Source organism: Poeciliopsis prolifica, unplaced genomic scaffold (genome assembly GCF_027474105.1).
Source record: "Poeciliopsis prolifica strain line A6 unplaced genomic scaffold, Auburn_PproV2 SCAFFOLD002, whole genome shotgun sequence".
In the NCBI taxonomy this organism is placed as follows: domain Eukaryota; kingdom Metazoa; phylum Chordata; class Actinopteri; order Cyprinodontiformes; family Poeciliidae; genus Poeciliopsis; species Poeciliopsis prolifica.
In genome coordinates this window covers 11,667,905-11,691,071 of record NW_026562377.1, presented here as the reverse complement: position 1 = coordinate 11,691,071, position 23,167 = coordinate 11,667,905, and the positions used below count along the sequence as shown (strand labels likewise).

At 38.3% G+C, this 23,167-nt stretch overlaps 1 protein-coding gene across 3 annotated transcripts; it reads left to right on the top strand.

Moving 5' to 3' along the window:
• The first annotated feature begins 414 nt into the window (after positions 1 to 414).
• Positions 415 to 22,947, top strand: rubcn (rubicon autophagy regulator). 3 transcript variants are annotated; one of them, XM_055051374.1, is made up of 22 exons: positions 415 to 652; positions 2,957 to 3,110; positions 3,578 to 3,661; positions 4,621 to 4,780; positions 4,890 to 4,996; positions 5,135 to 5,342; positions 6,345 to 6,767; positions 7,162 to 7,209; positions 8,030 to 8,122; positions 8,594 to 8,709; positions 8,811 to 9,009; positions 9,275 to 9,382; positions 10,116 to 10,190; positions 13,298 to 13,358; positions 13,721 to 13,853; positions 13,985 to 14,130; positions 14,495 to 14,559; positions 14,993 to 15,231; positions 16,460 to 16,521; positions 16,640 to 16,793; positions 17,474 to 17,567; positions 20,790 to 22,947. In XM_055051374.1, the coding sequence occupies exons 1-22, from the start codon at positions 612 to 614 to the stop codon at positions 20,924 to 20,926; spliced, it is 2,907 nt and encodes a 968-aa protein (XP_054907349.1). In that variant the 5' UTR covers positions 415 to 611; the 3' UTR covers positions 20,927 to 22,947. The 3 variants fall into 3 exon arrangements, with proteins under 3 accessions (XP_054907349.1, XP_054907359.1, XP_054907366.1); XM_055051384.1 differs by lacking the exon at positions 7,162 to 7,209; XM_055051391.1 differs by lacking the exon at positions 10,116 to 10,190.
• The last annotated feature ends 220 nt before the right edge of the window (positions 22,948 to 23,167 follow it).

Below are 23,167 nucleotides of genomic sequence, written 5' to 3'. Positions count from 1 at the left end.
AAACCAAAATGTATAAATAGTAGAAGACAGCTCTGTTGCATCATGGAGTTTCTTTTAAGTCAGCTTTTTCAACCATGATAATTTGAATAGTTTTGTAAGAAGCATTAAATTACGTATGCTAATGGCTAAGTGTTAGTTTGATGGACTATTTTCAAACAGCAGGGGGCAGTATCTGCCAAAGGTTTGGAAGTTGCATAGAAAGATCTAGAAATCCAACCGGTAACTCATTACATTAAAACCTCTTACTGGATAAACTGAAAACTTACTGAAATCAATTAAAGATATTGATTTTCATCCACCCAAAAAGAATATACGAAACAAAACCACCACTGTCTAATTTTACAAGTTTTCTTTCTTCAGTGGAAAGAAGGCAGGGCACCGCCCACTAGCTGACGCAGCATCCGCCGATGAGAGCTGATATGCGGCCTGTTGTGTTTTGATTGTTGGCTCGGCTACAGCAGCTACCGCAGACATGGCGGCGGGAGACTCGGACTTCAGGTGACTCCCTCCAACAACCTTTGTAGCAGCGTTAAAACTTTCTTGAGCATAATATCACTGGAATAAGCGGGAAACTGGCAGCTTTGGTGGGCGGCCGGCTCCGCCTGGAGAACATGATGGAGGTCACGGCGGAGGGAGAAGCGGAGGAGCGCAGGCAAGTGACAGCTTGGGCTGGGCGCTTTACCTCCGGATAGCCGGGGGTTGGGTTTGCGTTTGGCTTTCGCCAGATAAACGGCACGACACACATAAAACACGAATTGACATTCTTTTTTTGTTGTTGACTGTTTAGAGAAATGTGGCAAGAAATATATTTTTTTGTTATTACAGAAGCGCCCTTAGCGGGAGTTTTAGCTGTGATGCTAAGGCTTGGTAAACATTCCTACCCACACACTAAAAGTGAAGCTGTTATCAGACACTGTTTAATTACTCTGACAGTTTTGTTACGTTATGTATTTGAAATGACTTCTAGTTATCCATTAGCTTTATTGTTGGCAATTATTAACTAAGCGCTCATAGATAAATACTAATCCTGGACAAGTTGTGCTAGCAGCTAATGCTAACTGTTAAATAAGGTTTTACAGGCTCTGTGATATTGTTGCATTCAGACAGTTATGTTACTACTCACACTTTTTCCCCCAAAGTTTGACAAACATGAGTCCAGGGAATGGTAATGTAAAAAAAAACAACAACAAACAAACAAAAAAAACAACTACTTAGGTTGTATTCTTAAGCAGATTGAGTTTTCTCTGTCAGTTCACATATTAGAAGATGTTTTAACTGTAAAATCTTTATCAATGTTTGACAAATTTCTACATGCACGCTTTCCTACACAATCCGCTGTAATCTATTGAAAATGTCAACTGCCTATTTGAGTTGGATTTTTAACACAAGAGATTAACACTTGTGGTGTTTATAACCTTCACAAAAACAGTGACATTTGTTCTCTTTCAGAGCTGCAAGAACATAGCTGGAGTGTTTTATTAACTCCAGAGGCAAATTAAATGCTTTAACTTATACAATTTATTTAAAGAGCTGTTTGTTGTAAATGGCTTTAGGCAGGAAGGAATTTCTGTAGCTGTCTGTATTACAGCAAATTTAAAGAAACCTCTGATTGAAACTCTGTTGTATGGTTCAACAGTCGTCCCCAGAACAGAACCGTCCTTCATTTTCAGGTTGTTGAGCCTTTTTAAGTCTCTGGTTTTGATGTTGCTGCCCAACATATGATGGCAGAAGAGATTTTGCTCTTCACAACAGACATGTAGAGCGATGGCATCCTGCTGGAAGCACTGAATAACCTAAACTTCTTAAAGTGCAGTCTGCTCTGTCTTTTCTTATAAATTGCTACACTGTTGTGTTGACACTGACCTCCAGTTGAACCCCCAGGTATTTCTTCCACCCTCCCACCTCCATTTATTCTTCCAACATGGAAATAGTGTTAGACCTGACCCTGTTTCTTCTGATATGTACAATCTTCTCCTCTATTTTGTTCAAATTGAAGAAAAGATGATTATTTCCATGACATAAACTGATCCACCTGCTCTCTGTACTCAACTTTTCGTCCATCTCTGAAACACCGGATGACTGCAGAGTCATCTGAGTATTTCTGCAGTTTTGGAGAATGGTTTGGAAGTTCTTACAGCGTGTTCTTGACACATCAGCTGGGCTATTTTATGTGACTTTCATTTACTGCTGCAGAAGGACTTTCCACGAGTGATTTTTCTTAGTTTTTGTTCTTCTTCTTTCCACCTCCAGCAAAAAACAGATTTCTCTGCTCCTGTACAAGCATTTAGACACAATGAGTCCTCTGTTGCTGCCTAACTTCAGAAGGCTCTGCAGTATGTGACAAATGTTATCTAACTTTAAGCCAGTTACGTGACGTGATTTGATTAGTGGCTGACCACAACAAGCTATTTCACATGGACAAGATTTATTCTCATAAAGGTGACCCTAGAGCTGCTCTATCAGTTCTAGTCTGATAGAATATGTCTAAATTTAACATCCATTACTATATTTTATATTTACATTGTGTGGCATATCTTTCTGTCTTTTTCATAACCTAACAAAAGCACAAAGTTAAGCTGTCCCCTCCAGATCCCATCTACTGATTTGTTCTCCTCTTTCAGCCATGTTTCTTTAGAGGGGAAAAAGAAAGTACTGGTTTTAAACCACCATGACTCTGAACTGTAACTTATGTAGTATCTCATACTGATAGAGGGATTTCAATATGAACAATACAACAATGTAATTTAGAAAGTCATATCAACAATGTTGAAGTCAATCTAGTGTAAAATGAGTTATAAAGTATTCATTAAGTTGCTGAGACATCCTTTTTTTGTAGAATGTGTTTTGATCTGTTGAACCACATTGCTGTCGCCAGCACTTCTTTACTTCCTTCCTTAACCTACTCACCCTGCGTCTTTTTTTCTCTCTCCATCCCTGTTTCTTTTTGTGCTTCCAGGAGGGAGCAATGGAAGCTGCTCTCCAGCCTGAAGACCACAGTGGAGGGCCTCGTGTCCACCAACAACCCCAACGTCTGGTCGCGATATGGCGGCCTGCAGAGGCTGCACAAAGACATGAACAACATCCTTGGTCACAGACTGAAGAACGAGCAGGTCAGGGGATGCAGCTTTGTTTCAGCTTTCTTTTTCTTGAAGATGAACTTGATTTTTCATCTATGGGCATTCTCACACTTGAGCAGAAGTTGCAGCTTTTGGTCAACTTTGACCTAACCATCAACTTGGCTAGCCAACTGAAAAGTTATCGCATCGACAAGTGAAAACACAACCTGGGAAAGTTTTTATTTTTTATTTGTAGCTATTTTACAAAACATTTCTTTGAGTGATTCACCAAATAACTTCACTAGGATTTAAGGAGGCCCTAATAATAATGATAATAATAATAATAATAATAATAATAATTATAATAATAATAATAAAATGATACTGATACTGGCCATTTTACCTTAGACTTAACCAGCAATATTGTTATCAGGTAACGTCCTGTACAGTGGTGTTCTTTATAATTGTGTTTTGTTATTTATGAAAACAGACTTTTCTTAATGTTTTAAAAACCATTGCAGATGTACTACAAGCAGCGAGACTACTGGCCTTTTGTTTGGTGTGTTCGCTACATCAGCCCCCACCTCGCCATGCACGTTGAACAGGTATGGGCTTCTCAGAGAGGGGAACAAAAGTGAAATCATAGCAGCAGGTTCAAATGTTTGGGGAAATTTTCTGTAAATATACACTTAGAAAAAGAGAGATGGATTTCTTTCAGTTCTGCATTTCTAATGTGCATATTACTAGACCTAGAAACTTTGTGTCCGTGTCTTGCTTGATGAGTTTGAAAGTTTCTTGAGAAAGTTAAGCTACAAGAATAATAATTTGGCTAAAATTATCATCCTTTTTTAACCACAAAAAGGATGATCATTTTTCTATATTTGTTTTGAACATCAAAGTAGTTCTCTTAGTTTTGTACATATCTTTACTACAAATCAGGACTGTTTACTGCGATGAAATACCTCATCATTTGGTAATTTTAGACAGGAAAATGATTTATTTGGTAATACAGGATGCATAGGGATTCATCAAATAGATGAGGGCTACTATAGCATCTTGTTTACTAAGGATAAAAAGGTTAATAAATTGAATTAATGCAAATGTGTTCTGTAGTGTGAATTAATTTACGTAAGAGAAAGGATGAAAATCTGCTTTAGAAAAACAATACATTTGGAAGGGTAAAAATCATTAATAATAAAAACATGTCAGGAATCCTAAATCTTCTTATGTAACTTGATAGGTATGTTTCATTGTTATGTCATGTGGAGAATTAAATGAATCCCCAGCTATGGAAACAGTCCTTTGTTTTTGTGGGATTTGGAAGCAACAGATGGACTATTAGTAGCTGAGATGAAATTACCCAAATTTTTGCTGCTGTTGCTGATCAGCAGGGCTTAATGTGACATAACAGTCATGTGATCGCTTGCTTTCTGTTCTTGTCAGTTCAAGTTGAAAGCAGCTGTGCACCTACCAAAGTGTTCTGGTTGCGTTCTAATGTTTTGTAGAGCTTCAAAATAAATAATATTTTTGCTTTGGATATTTGTTTTTGTTTTCATTTTTTTAGTTCAATCACATGGAGCCGGTTTTGAGCAGCGGGTTGCGCAGCGCCGGTGAGAGCCACAAGGCCGAGCGCTGGTTGCTGCACAGCTTGCAGGTTCATAAGCTGTCAGCTCAGCTCAAACCTCTGCTGAGGCATTTGGGAAACACACGGAAATATTACAATGGTGAGCGCACTGGTTGGGAGTGAAAGTCAAACACTGTTTACTCCTTCAATGTTCTCCAGTGGTTCCTGTTTACGTGTTTTTGTTTCTTTCTCGTGTCCGTGCCCTTCAGACGATGCCTTCCTGCTGAGTGAGCCTCATGTGACGGCCATGTTTCAGTGTCTGGAGGCTGTGGAGCAGAATAATCCTAAACTGCTGGCCCAAGTAGACACTGTTGGGGTGGGTTTCTCAAACTTTCACATGTGCTTCAAACTGCCTGAAATTGGTTCACTATCATCTATTAGTCAACTAGGGTTGAGTGTAATTTGTAGGGAGTAGAAAAAGGAATCACATCAAGTGTTAATTTCCTTCCTCCAGCTTTCCCCGCTGAAAGGCTCTCCGTGCCTGAGTCTGCTGAAGAGCCAGAGCCTGTGTGTGCTGCCAGGGGCCGGAGGGACCTGGAGGAACGCCGACACAGCTCCTGGAGGAGACTCTCTGAACCGCAGACTAACCACCTCAAACTGCTCTCTGCGAGAAGCGGTCGCGGCCAACCACAGGCCAGCAAACACTACAGCAGCTCGATCCTGTAAGGGCAACAACATGAGTGAAGAAAGCATCAATACCAAGTGAAGGTTTTATGTGCCTCTAAATATATCTAAATCATGTTTTCAAGAGGTCCCAAAAGGGTTTATTAAAAGGTTGTCCTGTTCTTTTCAGTTTTTTCTTTGTAGTTATTAGTGTAAATTTTAAATGGGTGAAAAATCTATTGTTGGTTTCTGGAGGGTGAGTTCATTGTCTTTCCCAATGATTGACAAACAAAGGTTATTGATCCATCCTTATTTCTCCTTCTCTGATGCCATTATTTTCTGACTCGTCAATGATGTTATGCTAGACTAATGGTAGATAGTCATGTTTTCACACAAATTTTCAGCAAATGTTAGTAAACATATTGGCTATGTTGCTGTGAATTCACAGCAGTTTGTTTGTGACTTGACTGACTGAACTAAACTTACAGAAGGCTATTTGTTTGCGGATCAGATCAGTATTTGAGGAATGTATAGACGCGACAGCCTTATATCAAAACAACTGAACGGAAACAGTTTCCATGTTTTTTCAAGCAGGAAATGACATTTATTATACTCTTCACAAAGTTACTATCAGGTTGAGTTTCTTTTGTACATCAAGACAGAAAAGCTAGAGCTTTCTAAAATTTAGAATAGCACAAATTTTTGAAATTTAGATTATTCTTGTATTTCTATGTAATCAGGCAGATGCTGCTAGTACCCATAAAGAGTAAGTTGCAATGAAAGTTTACATTCAATTTAGTTTTGTATTTCGTTTTTAACTCTGACATTTCTTTATTATTTAGTACTTGATATGTTAGTTTCTTATTTTTAATGTCATTTTCTTCACTCCTTTTTCTTTTCATATGGTGTTGTGCAGCCATGCTTCCCCTGCCTGAAATTTGACATCAGTAACAACTGTAGCAGAGTTCACCTTTTTGCACAATATAATAACCAAAGTAAACATGTTTTTCTGTTTCTTTGCAATTTTCCGTGGTAATAATTTTGTTGATGCTGTGATGCAGACACTACCTCTCCAACCAGCAGCGTGGAAACTCCGTGGGTGATTGTGTCCAGGCCGGGAGGCAGTGAGCGAGCTGTGACGCCGTCTCCTGGATCAATTTGCGTCCCTCGCATCTCCCTGTCGGAGTCCCCGTCCTCCTCCGTTCAGCCCGAGGCCGGGGACTCCTGCGACGGCGACTCCGACGATGGACCGGAGTATCTGGCTATCGGCAACCTGGGGCACCGCAGTCATCGTGATTCCCAAAACTCCACCCACAGTAGTGAGCAGGACGAGACAAAGGAATCTGGCACACAACAGAGTTCCCAGACCTCAACCCCGCCGAGGCGCTCGTCTTTCTCAGAGGGCCAGAGAGGCCCCGGCAGGGGGGCCAAAGGACACACCCGCTCGTTTTCAGACACAGGGATCAGTCAAAAACTCAGGAATGGTGAGTGACGAGGACTGAATGGAGGTGGATTCATTATCAGAGTGAAATGCTCCGACTGTCCTCTGTTGGGTTCCTACACAATCTGGCAAAGTGGAATTCGATTGCAGAGTTTTTCAGATTTGGATGAAAAAGTTTGGAAAAAATATTTTCACACATGGATAGACACATGTGTCTCTCCATCCATTCTTTTGCTCTGCTGGTCTGTCTGTCTTTCTGTTTGTCCATCATTGATAACATGTAAAATGGGTAGGAACCCTGACTTTGTGACTTCCTGCCTGAAAGTGTTAGAAAATTTACTTAACTTCCTCTGTTTCGATTTGTTTTCCTTTTCAGCTCCAGTAAAACTGTCTTTATCCTTTTATCTCTCTGCTCTCTTTTCACTTTTTATGCAAAGGAGGGGGCCACAGAAAAATCACCATAATAATAGAGGATCCAGTAGCAGGTTGGCAGTGCAGTTTATCTGTACTCCCATCATTTGACCCCATTTCACCCTCTTTTAATTTTTGTTTCACTGCATGTTTATGAACTTTACCCTTCTCATTTCCAGTCTTGTGCTCAGCTTACAATTTGTTCCTCAGGAGCTGTATTTTATTTTATTTTTTAAATTTTGATAAATTGTTTCAAATTCATGAAACAAATGGTTACCTCCACTGTGACTTTTCTTTTCTTCATGTACATATTTGGTTTCTATTTCCTGTCCCAGCATTTTATTGGAAATCTTGAAGGACAAGATAACATTTTTAATTTTACTTTTTTTATATTCAACAAGGTGAGGCAAAGAACTTTTAGAATCAAGAATTCAGTAGTTTTTATGATTAAGTCCCACGTTTTATGTAGTTTAAAACACTTTACTCCATAGTCCAAGTATAATAGTATCTACTTCAGTTACAGAAAGTATTGAACACATTTTTCTCAGTTTAGATATTTCTAATGTTACAGACTGGACTTCTTGCAAGGTGTCTAGTGTAGGAACAAATTTCTTGATTACAGACATGCGATGTGAATATCATGTCAATGGAAAGGCTAGAAATGTATTTATTGAGGAAAATTGAGGTTCAATGCTTATTTTAAATTATTTTGCATGTTTCTCTATGCAGGCAACATACATGATTTATATAAACAAAGATCAAAAATAAGTTCAGCATTTCATTGTCTTCCATCAGTTTTTCATACATGTTTCCAGTAAGGATGTAGAATGCAGCTCAAAATGCAGTAAATAAAGTATTTTATAGTTTATAAAAATGTTTGTTTTTGTTCTTCAGAGTCAGCAAGTGAAGACTCCAGCATGAAGGACTACAGTCCCTTCTCTCCTCAGCGCAATACCAGCACTCCCAGTTCCTTTTACATGGAGTCCTGTGAGTCTCATATCCTGTCAGAAAAGTTTAGTCTTTCCTTCATGTTCAGGTTTTAATTGTATTTTGTTGTTTCTTTGTTGCTTTTGAAAGAAGCAGAAGTTTGTTTTTATTTTACTACACAACACATAATTAAACACATACCCGATAATTACTATACCAGGTATGACTAAGTACTTTTTATTTTTTTAGTTCGGATCAAGAGCTCCAAGTTTGCACTGCAGTGATGCAATAAACCATAAGAGGAAATTTTCAAGAAATCTTTCTTAGAAGGAAACAATTTTAATTTCTTTTTTAAGCTGACAAGAAAACATGAGATTCCCAGCAGGAAAAGCATTTGTTTATGTGACTATAAATGGCTTCTAGCAAATTCATAGAAATAATAAAATAAAGCTTAATCAAACATAAAATCTTTTCCCTTGTTTGTGTGTTTTGCATATTGACTTAAAGTTGTGCATACTGTGTTGATACCAGATGGGCCCCAATACAGCAGTGTGCCGGATGGGATGTTCAGGAAGCCATCGAAGGGGCAGAGCCTCATCAGCTATCTGTCAGAGCAGGACTTTGGCAGCTGTGCTGACCTAGAAAAGGTAGAGTCGTGATTCACCTCGGGTCACGGTTTAGCAGACTTACAAAAGAACGTGAAGAGTTTAATTTGGGAGACATGTTGGGTAATATCCATGCTTTGCAGGAAAATGCTCATTTCAGCATCTCCGAGTCCCTCATCGCTGCCATTGAGCTGATGAAATACAACATGCTGCGCCAAGAGGAAGAGGGCGAGGAGGAGGGAGACAGCGACTCCGAGATTCAGCAGCTCAAACAAAAGATCCGTCTGAGGAGGCAGCAGATCCGCCGCAGCCGTCTGCCACCCTACACAACCTCCCAGCACCGTAGGCCAAGTTACAACTCAACACCCAGCTCTGTCTCAAAATATTCAACTGCTTAGTATTTTACATGAAACTTAGATTCTGTAAATAACTGTTGGTAAGGGGGAGCTTTAACTTTCTTACCTCTTTTAGTTTCTGATATGCTGAAACATGAGAGAAAACCTAACAATCTTTTTACCAGTAATGGGTTCTGCACATGTTCAGAAAAAAGTCAGAAAGTTGGTGATATTTTTTGCATGACTTATTGAAACTATTTCCTTGTGCTCAGATTTCCACTCCACTGACAGCGGAGGCTCCAGGAGGAGCTCTCAGGACTCCTACCAGGGCCTGTCAGACTCCGGCTCGGCCGAGGAGGTGGAGGAATGTGAACTGCAAGGTACAGAGAGGGAACGAGGGATAAGAACAAAAAAACAAATACTAATTTAATTGATGGTTTATTTTCTACAAAAGAAAAAGTTGATCAGTTTCAACAGTACAGTGAGGTGTAATTACATAATGCAGGGGATCGACTTCACTTCTGGCTGCTTTCAAAGATCTAAATTTATTACTTTAATCCAAATTTAAAATATTTTCTTTAATTTATATCCTTCCCAAAGCTTTTATTGTACATTGATTTATTTATTTTTTTTCTCCCCCTCCATTTTCTTCATGATTCATAATCTCATAACATCATTGGCTGCTCAGCAACCAGCTTTTATCATCTCCTATAACCTGTAGGTCAGAGTACAGCGGCCAGTCTGCTGATTGTGGATATAAAATATACTGGTGACTCGTGACGAGCCCATTAGGGGCTCTTATAGGAGCTTTGGCTGTAAAAGCTTCACAAAATCTCCCGAAAACATGAGATGATTAACAGAACATCTACATCTAAACGTGCATTATGTCGATAATAACGATTCTCTTGGATGTGTGCTCATTAAACCTGGGCGTGTTTCATTAAATTTTTCAGTACTGTTGATTTGTTAACCTTTGACCTTCACAGCTCTCTTCTCAGTGCAGACTGTGTTTGGCTGGAACACTAACACACCTCTGAGTCCAGTGTTGAAATGTCTGAGTGGGTGTGCTCCTGTGGGCAGTGACAGTGCTGAGTGTTAGTTTCTGTCTCTCAGATGGCTGTGCGGGTCAGTCCCTGCTGGCGGTGTCTCAGAGCGGCCTCTCCTTGTCACTCGCCTCCCTCTTCTCAGGTATCTTGCTGGCTGACTCACAGCCGTCGCAGCTTTGTACGGCTATATACAGAGAGGAAGCGGGTGGCTCTGATCCAAACTGGGAAAAAAAAACACCAGCTTTAAGCTTCACTGGACTTTCTGATGAGTGTAATTTATATTGACTTTGAAAAGTATTCATACCGCTTGACATGTTCAAACCGCAAATTTATATGTACTTAGAAAGTACTTGAAATTTTAACAGGCGATGGTCTGTAACTGTGAACAGAAATGAAAGTGGCATAGTTTTTGATAAAGAAACCTGGGAAGTGTGACACATTTGTAGTGGCTCAGAGTGAATAGAAGAATAGAATAAAATAGAAATTACCTTTATTGTTCCACAGTGGAGAAATTTACACACAACAGCAGCAAAGTGACAGAACATTGAGACATGTAGTTTAACACAAAGATTTAAAAAAAAAAAGTAAACTTAAGGACGATATACTGTACAGTGATTATAACATAAACATAAGTGGCGTACAACAGTTTGTACTACAACCTCAGCTTGTCTTTAATAAGTTGTCACGTTTAGTTTCAGATTTGAATGAAACTTGTGTTCCACAGGTTCATAATTGGATGATTACGCTTTGGCATGTGCCATTACAGTGTAGCTCTTATCCTTAGGCTAGTTGTTCGACTTTGAAGCTGAAGCTTTACTCCAGTAGCGAGTCTTTTGCTGAGTCTGAGACATTTTCTTGTTGCATGGCCTCATTTATCTCGCCATCAGCTCAGATCAGCTTCACTGTTCCTGCTTTGAAAAGTGTCCCCAAAGCATGATGCTGCCACCACCGTCTTTGTTTGGGGAATCGTGTTCAGGGTGCTCTACAGTGCAAGATTATAATCCTGACCAGAGAACCTTCTTTAACATTTTTTAGATTTTTGTTAAATAAAAGGATAATTTTTCTTTAACTGTATTAAGTTTTATTTTGTATTAAATACATGAGAAAAAGTGAAAAGATTTAAGTGGTATGAGTTATTTTGAAAGTTACTATAAATTCATGTTGAAGCACATTTCTATAAGGATATTATTATGTGAAGGCATTTCTTTTCTGCTGGACTTGTGATATAGTTACAATTAGAAGGTTCTAGGAAAAGTACAGAAAAAAAAATATATATTTTTAATTCAAATGACAATGCCATGGCTTGTTTATTCTAAAAGAATAAATACTGAAAGTAAAATGCCTGATCATTAGGCTCAAAATTGTGAATTATAATTTGGTAATAAATAGACATATTTGAACATCTACAATGTTCAGACCAACATCATAATTAGAGAGTGATTTTGATTTTTTTTTCCGTAGAAGTGAATTGTGAGATTTGTTTCTGGTTATTCTGATAACGGTCTTGTTTGGAGACGAGCCAGCTGCCTCCTCACCTGAGTTGACCTGTTTGCTTGTTACTCTGTTGCTTCAACGATTTGGTGGTGCAGGAGACAAGTGTGTCTGTATCTGTCTGCTTTAAAGGAGGAGATGAATGAAATGAGTGGCATCATGCTGTGACTGCAGCTTCTTCCATTATCATAATCCATCCACTTCATTATTTTATGTTTTATAGTAGTGAGTATTCAGAATCCTCTTTCACATTTAATGGACATTTTGTTCTTAATTTTTCAATAAAAGTAAACGCTGTGGCTTGTAGGTACTGGGATTTAATATCTAAAATAGTTAGCAACATATTAAGTGTTTCCTCTTTATTTTTTTAAAAATAATAATAATAACCTGCAGTTATTTTCTGCTTCATGTAACTTGGAGCATCCCTCACCTAGATGGTAAATTCCTCCAAAAAAAGTCAAAATTTTCTGCTATGATTGCACCTCACTCCTCTTTTTGCCACAGACTAAAATCGTAATGTGTCAAATTTCAATCGCCAACCTGCCTGAATAATCAGCTCAAACAGCCGTCGTCTCACGCTAACTCAGCCAAATCAAGCTCTGTTTCTCTAATTATGTAGATGTTTTCCATTGCAGAGGTACAAAGCCTTTTTTATTGACTTGATTACCGGCTCTTGCTGCTGAGAACATCTATTGTACGTGTGAAAGGCTCTGAGTGTAATCCGTGCTGCGTGACAACAAGCCAAAATGTTGATCCTGCGATAAAGAGAAACTGACATGAAGAAAAAGCAGCTGCAGGCATTCTCCTGCTCTGCCAAACCTGTTCTACTTATTTCCTTTCCTTGGTGATGTAGAAGAATCTGTCAAGCTTCTGCTGCATGCTCCTGCTTTAATTTAATAATCAATTTTTAAAATTTTTTTTGTTCAGTAGATTTCTTATTTTGTAAAGTTTAAATGGTGTAATCCTTCAATTGAACTCTCTTAAGGTTTTTTGCACTCTTGTAGCTCTTTTAACTTCCTGACGGGGAAACAAAACTAATGAGAAACTTCTTCCAGCTTCTGCTTTTTAACTTGCTGTAGAATAATTTTTCTGCTATTTGTAGCATTAAAGTCTATAAATCCCTGAGTTACTTTGAATATTTTATAGTACAATACGCTTTACAATTATTAGCGCCTCTGGTAGAGATCTGTACTAGTGTAAAATAAAATTTAGAAGATTTTTATTTGCTACGATTTGCTGTGAATGGTGTAAAAATAAACTGAGTTCTTTATTCAGCCTTTAAACACCATTTACTACTTGAATGAGATGTTTTTTTTTTATCTTTCCCATTTTGAAGATTGGATAACTATCTATTTGCTCTGCCTTTGGGAGTTGCTATCTATTAAAATGTTTTTTTTTTTTTTTGTGCAAAGACAATAAAGAAATTCTAATTTTATTTCACTTTATATTTATTCCCCCAGGGAAACAACAAGTCACAATTTCTACAAATTCAAAGGTTTCTTAACACTGCTTAGCTTGAAATTAGATTTAAAGTACCAAAGTGCTTCAGATTCATTCATTTATTAGGAATTGTTGGGCACTTCTCTGGTTGTGGCTGTATTTAAGTTTGTAAAAACCGTTTCATATTGTACTGTAATCCCAGATGAATTTATTTTACTGCTTTTAACTAATCTCTACCAGTGGTCCAAAAAAAGTGAGGACACTTTGTTTAGCAGGTTAAAACTGCAATCCTCTGATTGAACCTCGATGTGTTTTCAGATGCCGATATAAAGCGCAGTGTAAGCTCCAGTGGCAGGTCCTTCCTGAGCTCAGATTCCATGTAAGTCACATCTGTGTGCATTAACTCAAAGTCTTTTTGTTCTAATATTTTTTGAATTTTGGTACTATTTGATATTTGTAATTATTTTTATTCTCTGCAATTTTTTTGTATTTCGGAAGTTTAAATCTCTCAGAAAAGGTAAACTGGTACAATGAAACCAGAGAAACCCCCTCGTCTATCCTCCAGAGACATTTTCAGGAACTTCCATTTTATATCAGTTTGCACCTTTCTGCACCGTTGAACAGACTCGGAGGTTTTGTTTGCGCTTCTGTTCATTAGCAGAGAACAGGTGTGGCTAAAGCAATTTGTTTCTTTTTAAGAGGAACAAATTTTTACATGTTGTTCCTATTCTTTTTCTTTAGTTCTCCCTCCTTCCTCCAGTCTAACTCAGCTGAGTCGGTGGCGATGGGTTTGCTCAGGCAGTTTGAGGGCATGCAGCTTCCTGCAGCTTCAGAGCTCGACTGGCTGGTTCCAGAGCACGATGCTCCACAGAAGGTGTAACATCTCATTTTAATCTGAACTAAAACATGATGGTCCCTCATACAATATTAATAGGTTTTGTGTTTTGCAAACTTTTTCTGAAAAGCAGTGGAGCATATCTAAGCTTTACTTTTGTCTCCTACCAGCTGCTGCCTATTCCCGACTCTCTGCCCATCTCTCCTGACGACGGCGAGCACGCAGATATCTACAAGTTGAGGATTAGAGTTCGAGGCAACCTTGAGTGGGCGCCGCCGAGACCACAGATTATCTTCAACATTCATCCTGCACCAAAGTCCGTAAACATAAATTCTTCCTTATTTTGCTTCCTTTTCAAATATGTTTTAATTGTTATTTACTGAACAGCTGCTCATAAAATATATTGACTTGGTTGCAACAAGTGGGGCTTCATTTCCTCAGAGCTGCTTGCCAAGTAAGACAGTAACAGACTCTGTGGATTTATTTAAGAGTTGAAATTTAAACTTTTAACATGAGATAAAGTCAAGCACTAACAAGCAAATATTTTTAGTTATTCCATATTGTAAACCACTCTTCTTTGTGTTCACATTTAAAGATATTTTTAAAAATTGACTGTATATGTCAGTTTGCATAAGATTACTGCAATCAAAATAGCCAAATTGTTTGGTGTTTTGTTTAAGGAGGAAGATCATTGTTGCCAAGCAGAACTACCGCTGTGCCGGATGCGGCACCAGAATTGACCCAGGTATGACCTGCAGTCACAGTAATACTAATGCACAACTGGAAATATAGTGCAAGATGGTTTTAAATTGGGTTTTACCTTTCTGACATTTCCAACACAGTAAGACATCAAATAACTTCTGCTAAGTCCTGCTTAATAGACTGACTGATACTTCATTTATAGTCTGTTTCTATGTTTTTCTTTTGTTCTTCAGATTTTTTTGAAAAATTGTTTACTTTTAATAGCTTCATTCATCATCTCAATTATGTTAATAAGTACTCTGATATTAAAAATACTCTTTATTTTTGCATTATAGTTACAGTTGTCAGTTTGTGACCTGTTTGAGCCAGTCAGACTGATTACACTCATTTTTTCTTGTCTTAATTGATCAAATTTACACAAAAAGTGACAAAGAGATTTTTTGTTTGTTTGTTTCTGCTGGCTGCCCTCGCCTCAGACTACATCAAGCGACTGCGATACTGCGAGTACCTCGGCCGCTACTTCTGCCAGTGCTGCCACGAGAACGCCCAGGCGGTTGTTCCTGGCAGAGTTCTCAGAAAGTGGGACTTCAGCAAGTACTACGTCAGCAACTTCGCCCGAGATCTGTTGAGCAAGATTTCAGCAGATCCTCTGTTCAACCCAAGTGACATCAACAATGGATTGTACAAGAAGATCAAATCTCTGGAGTCTGTCAGGGTGAGTTCAGAGGCGGTAACGTATTCCATGATGATGTTTACGAAGATTCACGGGTTGCATCCAGCGAAAGGAGGCATTTCTTCCCCTCACAAACATCCCAGAGGGAGGAACATCAAGTCCTTAAAGAGTGAAATAACAAACTTGTGACCTGTTGCATTTTGAGTAACGAGTTGGAATGAATAGAGACATTCAGCATTTATCAGCTGCAGTTAAAATGATGTTAACAAAAGTTTTAGTGCTGCTTCAGTGGCACACAGCATTACAGAGCTGCAGTGTGAGTAAAGATATAGCCAGAAACAGGATTTTAATGTTTCTCACGCAGCTCAATGTAAAACGGATTCTTCCTAAAGAATTGTTTTTTAAATTAAAACCACCAACAATGTCCAAGGTTTATGTTGTGTTTTTACCTTCAAGTAAATTTATTCTGCAGTGAGGCAACCTATACTTCTCAGCACAAAAGTTTATGCCTAATTATTAAAGAGAAATGCCCCCGAAAAAAAAAAAGTTCAAAACGTATTCAGTAAATAACTTGATAATATTTAAGTGTTGAAAATCTGTTTTTGTACCTGTGTTTATATATATTTTTTCATCATTAGGATTTAGACTTCGCTGTTAAAGTTAAAGCTCATTAATCAGCTGACTCAATCATTTGACTCTTTTGGGGTTTTCTTTGAGAAATGAACCGATCATCACCAACATCATCAAGGAAGCATGATGATGTTTAGACGCATCTAAACATGAGCCAGACTTTACTGAAGTTTTTTAATGGTCATTTTTTTCATGAGTAATTCGAGGTTTTTTGGATATATTTCAAAGTTTTTGCTGATTTTCTTTTTTTTTTAAAATTTTTTTATTTACTCTTTTTTGGTCATGTCCAGATGATTTATTTTTTGCTGAAGTCCCTTATTTAAAAGGAGCAGTCAAGGAGCAGTCAAGAAGCCATTTTTAACATGGCCTCTTTATAACTTTTTTTCATCCTCTGATTTCAGTTTTAGCTGTTTTCAAGTTTGTGATGGTGGAAATGGTTAAATTTGAGTCTTCTTCCTTCAGTAATAGCATCCACACTGAAGAGTGTTGTGGATAACATGAGGTTGCAGCTCTTACTGAGTGGACAAGGGTTGGATTTCAGCAGTGCTCTGGACCAGAAGCTCTTTAAAACAGTTTAATTCTATTTATGTAGTCTTTTTTTTCTATTGAATACTTGAATAACTTTTTTTTTTTTCTCCAGGTTTTAAGAGTGCAACTTTTTCACATGAAAAATCTCTTCAAGACTTGTCGCTTTGCCAGAGGGTAAGCCTCTCTGTTCACATTAACCAAAACTTGTTTGGAATGGAAAAAAAAAAAAAAAAAAAAAAAAAACTTCTGGACTGGAGAACATCACCCGTTTGCTTCTGGGTCTTCCTCTCAGGGTTCTGGACCAGTTCGACAGCGTGCCAGGTCACCTGACCGAGGACCTCCATCTTTTCTCGCTCAACGATCTCACTGCTGTTCGCAATGGAGAACTGGCTCCCCGGTTGAAAGAGCTGCTTAAGCTTGGGACCATGCATGTAGCTGGTTGCGTGGTAAGGCGGCTGCTATTTCAACTGGTTGACTTCATAGTAGTGCTGCAATTATTGATTATTATAGTTATCACTTATTCTGATGATTAACTGGATAAAAATATGAATCGGCACATTCTGCAGATTTTTCAATTCTATTGAATTGAAAAATAAGCATTTTTGAGACAGTATAATAAATACTTTAAAGGGGGAATTTATGTTTTCATTTCCATCTTTCAAATGGAAAAAAATGCGATAACACAGCATAGTTTGAGAGTACACTCTTATCATTTGTAATAAATGATGTGTCTTAAAAGTTCAGCCCTTTCTGCTTGCCTTCACATCAGTACAGTGTAGGATTGAATATTATTTGAATTAACTGATTAATAGTTGGATTTTTTTTTACAGAGTTTCAATCAGGTGACGGTAAAACTATGCTACTCTAATAGTTTTGGGTTGAACACATTTACAGAAGTAGCGTTTTTGGCAAAATATTAATATTTTTTGTACAGTTTTAGTTTAATTACTGCTCTGAGTGTGTTCTTTTAACATAAAGGACTTCTTATAAGCCTGCATACTTCAGCTTAACGATTAATCGATGACTAAATTAGTTGACGATTACTTCAGCGATCGCTTCATCGTGATTAACCCAATTAATCGTTTGATACCCAGTTGTTTTTAATCATTTTTGCTTTGTCCCTCAGTTGTGTCAGGCGAAGGGCTTCGTCTGCGAGTTCTGCAACAACGACAAAGACATTATCTTCCCCTTCCAGCTCAGCAAGTGCCAACGCTGCGAAGGTGAGCCCTCAAGACCCCAGTCTTCCAGCATTTCCTTTCAACTAAATTGGAGAGACTGGAAGATCCCGACCCCTCGTAGACTGGCGAGAGCGCTTTCCAGAGGCAGGAAAGAAGGGGAGGGCGGAGAGGAGCTGGGGGTCGATCAGGAGGTGAACAGCAGAGAGCAGCAGGATGGAGGAAATAAGCAGGAGGAGGATTCCAGGGATTCAACTGTGAGAGAGGAAACGCTTCGGCATTTTAGTTCTGGGAAGATGGTTAACACATTTCCCTGGATTATAGGAAGTGAGAAAGAACAGGAGGAGATAGGGAGGGCTGAAAAGGAGAGGAAGGAAGAGCTTGAGAACAAGGAAAGTGAAGATGAACATGCAAGAAGAGAAAAAGTGAGTTTGTTGAAGGCTCTAGGAATAAAGAGATTAAAACAAGACAAAAGTGATAGTGAAAAGTGCAGCAGTCTTGAGAGTTTGAATGAAGCAGGACAGGAGGGGAAAGGGCGCAAGAGTAATCGAGCAAAGAGTTCCTCAAAAAGAAACGATGAGAATGAAGAAGAAATGGAATCGAAAGAGGAAGAAGAAAATGAAGAGTGTATAAAAAGATCACTGGTAAAAAAAGAGGAGGAAGAGAAAGCTCAGAAAGACACAGATTCAGTGAAAAGTGACAAATTTTCTGTCTTCAAACTACTGAAACCACATCAGCTAGCAAGTGTTTTTTCCAAACACAAAAACAAGAAGGAGAAGGAAGGAGAGAGCGGGGAAAGTGACGTGGTAGTAAACACAGAGGTAGTAAACACAGAGGTGGTAAAGGAAGAGCGACAGGGTACAGCAGATCCAGCCGAGACAAAATGGAGAAATCAAAAAACCCGCAAAGCCAGGAGGTTAACTAAAGGCAGGAAGAACAGGGTGAGTGGAGGGGAGGACGGAGCGTCGACAGAGGAGAGCAGAGAGACTGAGGATGGAGATGAAGGACTTGGCGCTCAAGAGTAGATGCTGAGGAATATTTCTTTATCCGGAAATATTAATAAAGCCTGTTTCTTGAAATTAGAGAGGACTACTTTGTTGTAACTGCCAGGTAAAAGAATGAGCCGCATGCAAAACAGTTTTAAGACTGGTTATATTTTTATCTAAGATTTTTTTCCATTTATGACTACATTTTCTCTCGTTTTACTGTTTATTTATTTAATTTTTTTGATGGTCAATTTAGAGCAATATTCTTCTCAAAATCTGTACAATTCAAAGTCATATTCTGCTTTATATTTATTTGTAGAAAATGGGTTTAAACTAGGGATGTCCCGATTAAGATCTTTCTTTTTTTTAAATGTGAATCTGAGTTGATAAAGCTGAAACAGAGCACCAGTTTGCTGTTTTATTAAAGTCAATTCCAAGTCTGTTATGACTCAGCAGCATTACAGCAGTGCAGTAAATGCCACACTATTACAGTGTCACATTGTCTGTATTACTGTGAATGTGTATCATTTAACTCACTCACCAGTAATCTTCTGGATGATACTCTACTATGTTTTTCTTGACAGCGACAGAATATCTAATCCATAACAGGTTGAGCCAATTAACTAATGCTTCACTAACAGCCATCATATTTTCTCTCTGTTTTGATACGGAAATTAACTCTGTGTAGACGAGACCTGCGGGTAGATCGTAGTGTTGGTGGCAGGATATTGTAACAGAAACTGTTTGGTACCCTGGGTGGTTCGCCCAGGGTGCCAAACAGGCTACGACTGCATCTGTGCACATGTGTACCACTGTTACACATGTGCAGTGATGCAGCTGTGACTCATATCACACCATATGACGAACAACAGCATTACTTAATCCTGTACTATAGTGTTCTGTCTGCACAGATCATGTTTCACTCGCGTCAACATGCCAGCTTCTTGAAACCAGTGGCTCAAAGATTAGGTTTTTGTTTTTTCCACAGATGGTCAGTTGATTCTTAATGTGTCTTCATGGCACTGTTTTGTTGTGTTACTTGCACACCTTTGATCCCAATACACATGCACTATGCAGTATGAGATTGTATCAGGAGTTTCTGTCCTGTTTTTGTAGACTTGACAGCTTAATTTTCAACAAAATCCCTATAATTTCCTCATGTTTAGATCCACTTAATATGTACATTGCAGTATGTTAGACTAGACTTGTTAAATTGACTGATAGTCGAAAACTGATTGAATCGGGACATCCCTCGCCTCTTTATTAGTAGCTTTTTAATGTATTGTCATTTGTTGAAACTGTAATTTGGTGTGTTATGGGACAGTGGTTGGAGGTGTCGCTTGAGCATCATTGTCTTTCGGAAATATTCTCAACCATCTTAGCCATCTCACTGCTGTTTCGCATCTTCTGGTGGTTTGGGAATCTTTACCTTTTCTTCATTTAATGTTTTGAGTCACTGGGCTGGTGTTGGTTTTGGCTCTTCTGGTTGCACAGCTGGTGGTGGGTAGCTATTTTGCCAGATGGTGGTGGACATTTTAGTTTTGGTTCCAGAAGGTATAGCTGTCATAATTTCTTTTCTTTAACTTTGAATGGTCGCCTTCATTAGAAAATAATGCTGCTAAACGACGTCACAGAAGGTGTGCGTCCTCTCCATCATGCTTATAGTTTTAAACTCCTTTTGGTTCTGAGTTTCAAAATGGACGCCTGTCAGAGTTGGTTTCTACATACGTTTTTCTGCCTGAGCAAGTGGAGGATTTTAGTTTGATCGCTTGCGTTGTTCTCCGTTTGATTTCCTTTATTTGCTGTTAGAGTTCATCTGTGATGTTGAAGAGATTATTTATGCCTTGTACAGTTGTGGCTTTTTATTTATTTTTTATCTTCATTTCAACATGAAATAAACATGTTTTAAATTCACTTTGAGTTTCATCTCATGAATCCATCACCTTAGACATGATTTTCAGATGATCTCGTATGAGGGCTAATGAAAGGTTGAAACTGCTTTCACTGCTAATGAGTATCAGGGCGAGTCTATGCAGGTTTAATGTTGCGGCTCTTCTGACATGAACTGCTTCCCATCTGCCTCGCTGCCTTTCACCTCTGTGCCTTTTATACTCACATCCTCCTTCAGCTCTGCTTCTGATTGGCTACTTTTTTTTTTTGTGCAACTTACCTCTACCTGTGCAAACCAGTGGAACCTGTTTGCGGCTGACTTTTGCTGGCAGTCCGACATGTGATCGTCTTTTTGCCTGCTAATGTTCCTGTGTTCCTCCTCCCCTTTCAGAGTGCCACGCCTGTTACCATCAGAGCTGCTTCAGGACAGGTAAAGACTGCCCCCGGTGTAGGCGGCTGGCGGAGCGCCGGGAGAGGATGGCGTGCAGAAACATGGAGGAGCAAGAGGACGAAGGAGGGGGGACTTAGCGCTGGCAACACCTCAGGTGACCTCAGGAAAGAAGAAGAAGAAGTGGAGGACAAATCGACGATGATTGTAGTCTCTGACCTTCTCCCCATCTTTAGCTCATTCCTCTCGGATCAGCAGGGAAAGCTGTTTTTGACCAGATCGCCACGTATGGAAGTGGAGTTGTGAGATGAATGTTTTCTACAAGCCCCTTCAAGACACGCACTTTATTTTTTATTAATGCTTGAAAAGTATATTGATTATTCAGCAAATGCCATTCAATTTTCTCCACAATGTGGGAAAAAAAACTAAGGCATTCTTTAAAATTGACACATTGAAGATTTAATTTCTTAAACCTACCAAGCTAACAATTCAGCCTTTACTCCTAAAAAAAATCGGAGTTTAATTGTTTTGATTAAAAATGATTTTAAGTTCATTATATATACTCTTCTACTTACCAGCTTTCCTCAACAGTGCTGAATCATTCTAGTACAAATAGACCAGCTCTGCATGAGAGATCAAACCTGCGGCCTTGCAGTTACTTGACGCTAATAATTTTTCAGTTTTATGTGCAGCACAAGCCAAAGACCACCTTTAACTTTCAGCACTTGTGTGTTGTGAAATTTATTGTGAAATGTAACCAATCTGTCAACAAAACAAGAGTATTTAATTTAGCCTGAGGCTTCTCCCTCTTTACACATACTGCTAAGATGCTTATTTTATTAATTTGACATTGTTTTGTTGACGCCTAACATGGTAGGATACATTTATTTGTGAGAATAACACTGGAAGCTTAAAAATGCATATCTTAAGATTTGACAAATAACAGTTTAGGTCTTAACAGGTCTTTTTCATTTAAACTGTTGTTAAATATTTGAATATTGAAAAAATATTCAAATATTTTGAATAAAATATTAAGAGAATATTTACCATGTACTTTTCCATTTTTTGAGCCTTATGTTTTGTGTTTTATGCTGTTTTAGACACTTCTATTGTGACCAATGAGCATGTAATGGAAACAATGGTGGAGTGTCTCAGCAGAGCTGAGGAACAGGAGTCATTGTTGCAAACGTTATCGGTAAACCTGGAAATGATAGTTGTCCTGCTGCTCGGAGTGTGTGTGTGTGTGTGCGTGTGTGTGCGCGTGTGTGTGTGTGTGTGGGTGTGTGTGTGTGTGTGTGTGAGTGCTGGTGTGCATATCTACCTGCTGCCCTTGCTGATTTCTATTGTTGCAGCTTTTGAGATTGCCGCGTGTTTGGTTCTTTGCCCTGCTCCAGTGTGTTCTGGTGGAGTTTGGATGTAATTCTGCTAATGTTCCTTCTAAGAACATGAACTTTGAGCTTGAAATGTTTCTGACTAATGATGCCTGAAGCGGTTTTGATCTAATGTTCTAACAACTTATTCATCACTTTCTTAAGTCAAACTGTTTTTACTCAAGTTTTAGCAAATTGGCTTACTGCATTAGAGGTTTAAAATGATCATATTCATGTGTTTTTTTTTTTTTTTTTTTCCAAGTAACTCCACGTGTTGACAGAAATGAGATTAGCTGAAAAATTGCATTTTAGACTTTTTAGAAATGTTTTTTGCACTTATGTTAACGGTTAGATTTTCATATTTTTCATTTGTGGACCAGTATGAATTAGCAGACATTTATGTTATATTTATTCTTGAGGTTTCAAAAAGCTAACAAACGGTTCTTTTTCTTACAAATTACATAATCAAAAATAGTCTTAACCGGATAATTAGTACATCTAATTAATCCTACTACTAACGACTAATCTCTTCAAAATCAATCCATTCTTTATTTATACACTTGATTTGTCTTCTTTTCACTAAAGAAACCTTTCAGTTTAAAGCTTTTGAACAAAGTATCCGCCCAGCACCTCTGATCAGCTTTGTTTTGGACCTGCCTTTGTTGTGGAGGAGTGAAGAGGTTTAAAGTGCACTACATAGTTAAAAACTTTTATTAAAAATGTTGATTGTTCTTGACTTCCTTTGAGTATGTAATGATGTTCACAATAAATGACTGACAAGACTGTTAAAACGCTGGTGTCACTCTGTGTTCTTTGAAGTTTAAAATGTTTGCAGGTTATGTTTAGCTAATGCTTTTTTTAAATTACATTTAAGCTCCTCCAGATTTTAGAGCTTTAACTGATATCTTAGATTTATTTTTTTTTCTGCATATAAAACATGTAAAGTACAAAAATGCAACACTGGGTTAAACGTTAGAGAATAAGTGGCTTTAATATGTCGGACAGCTTTTT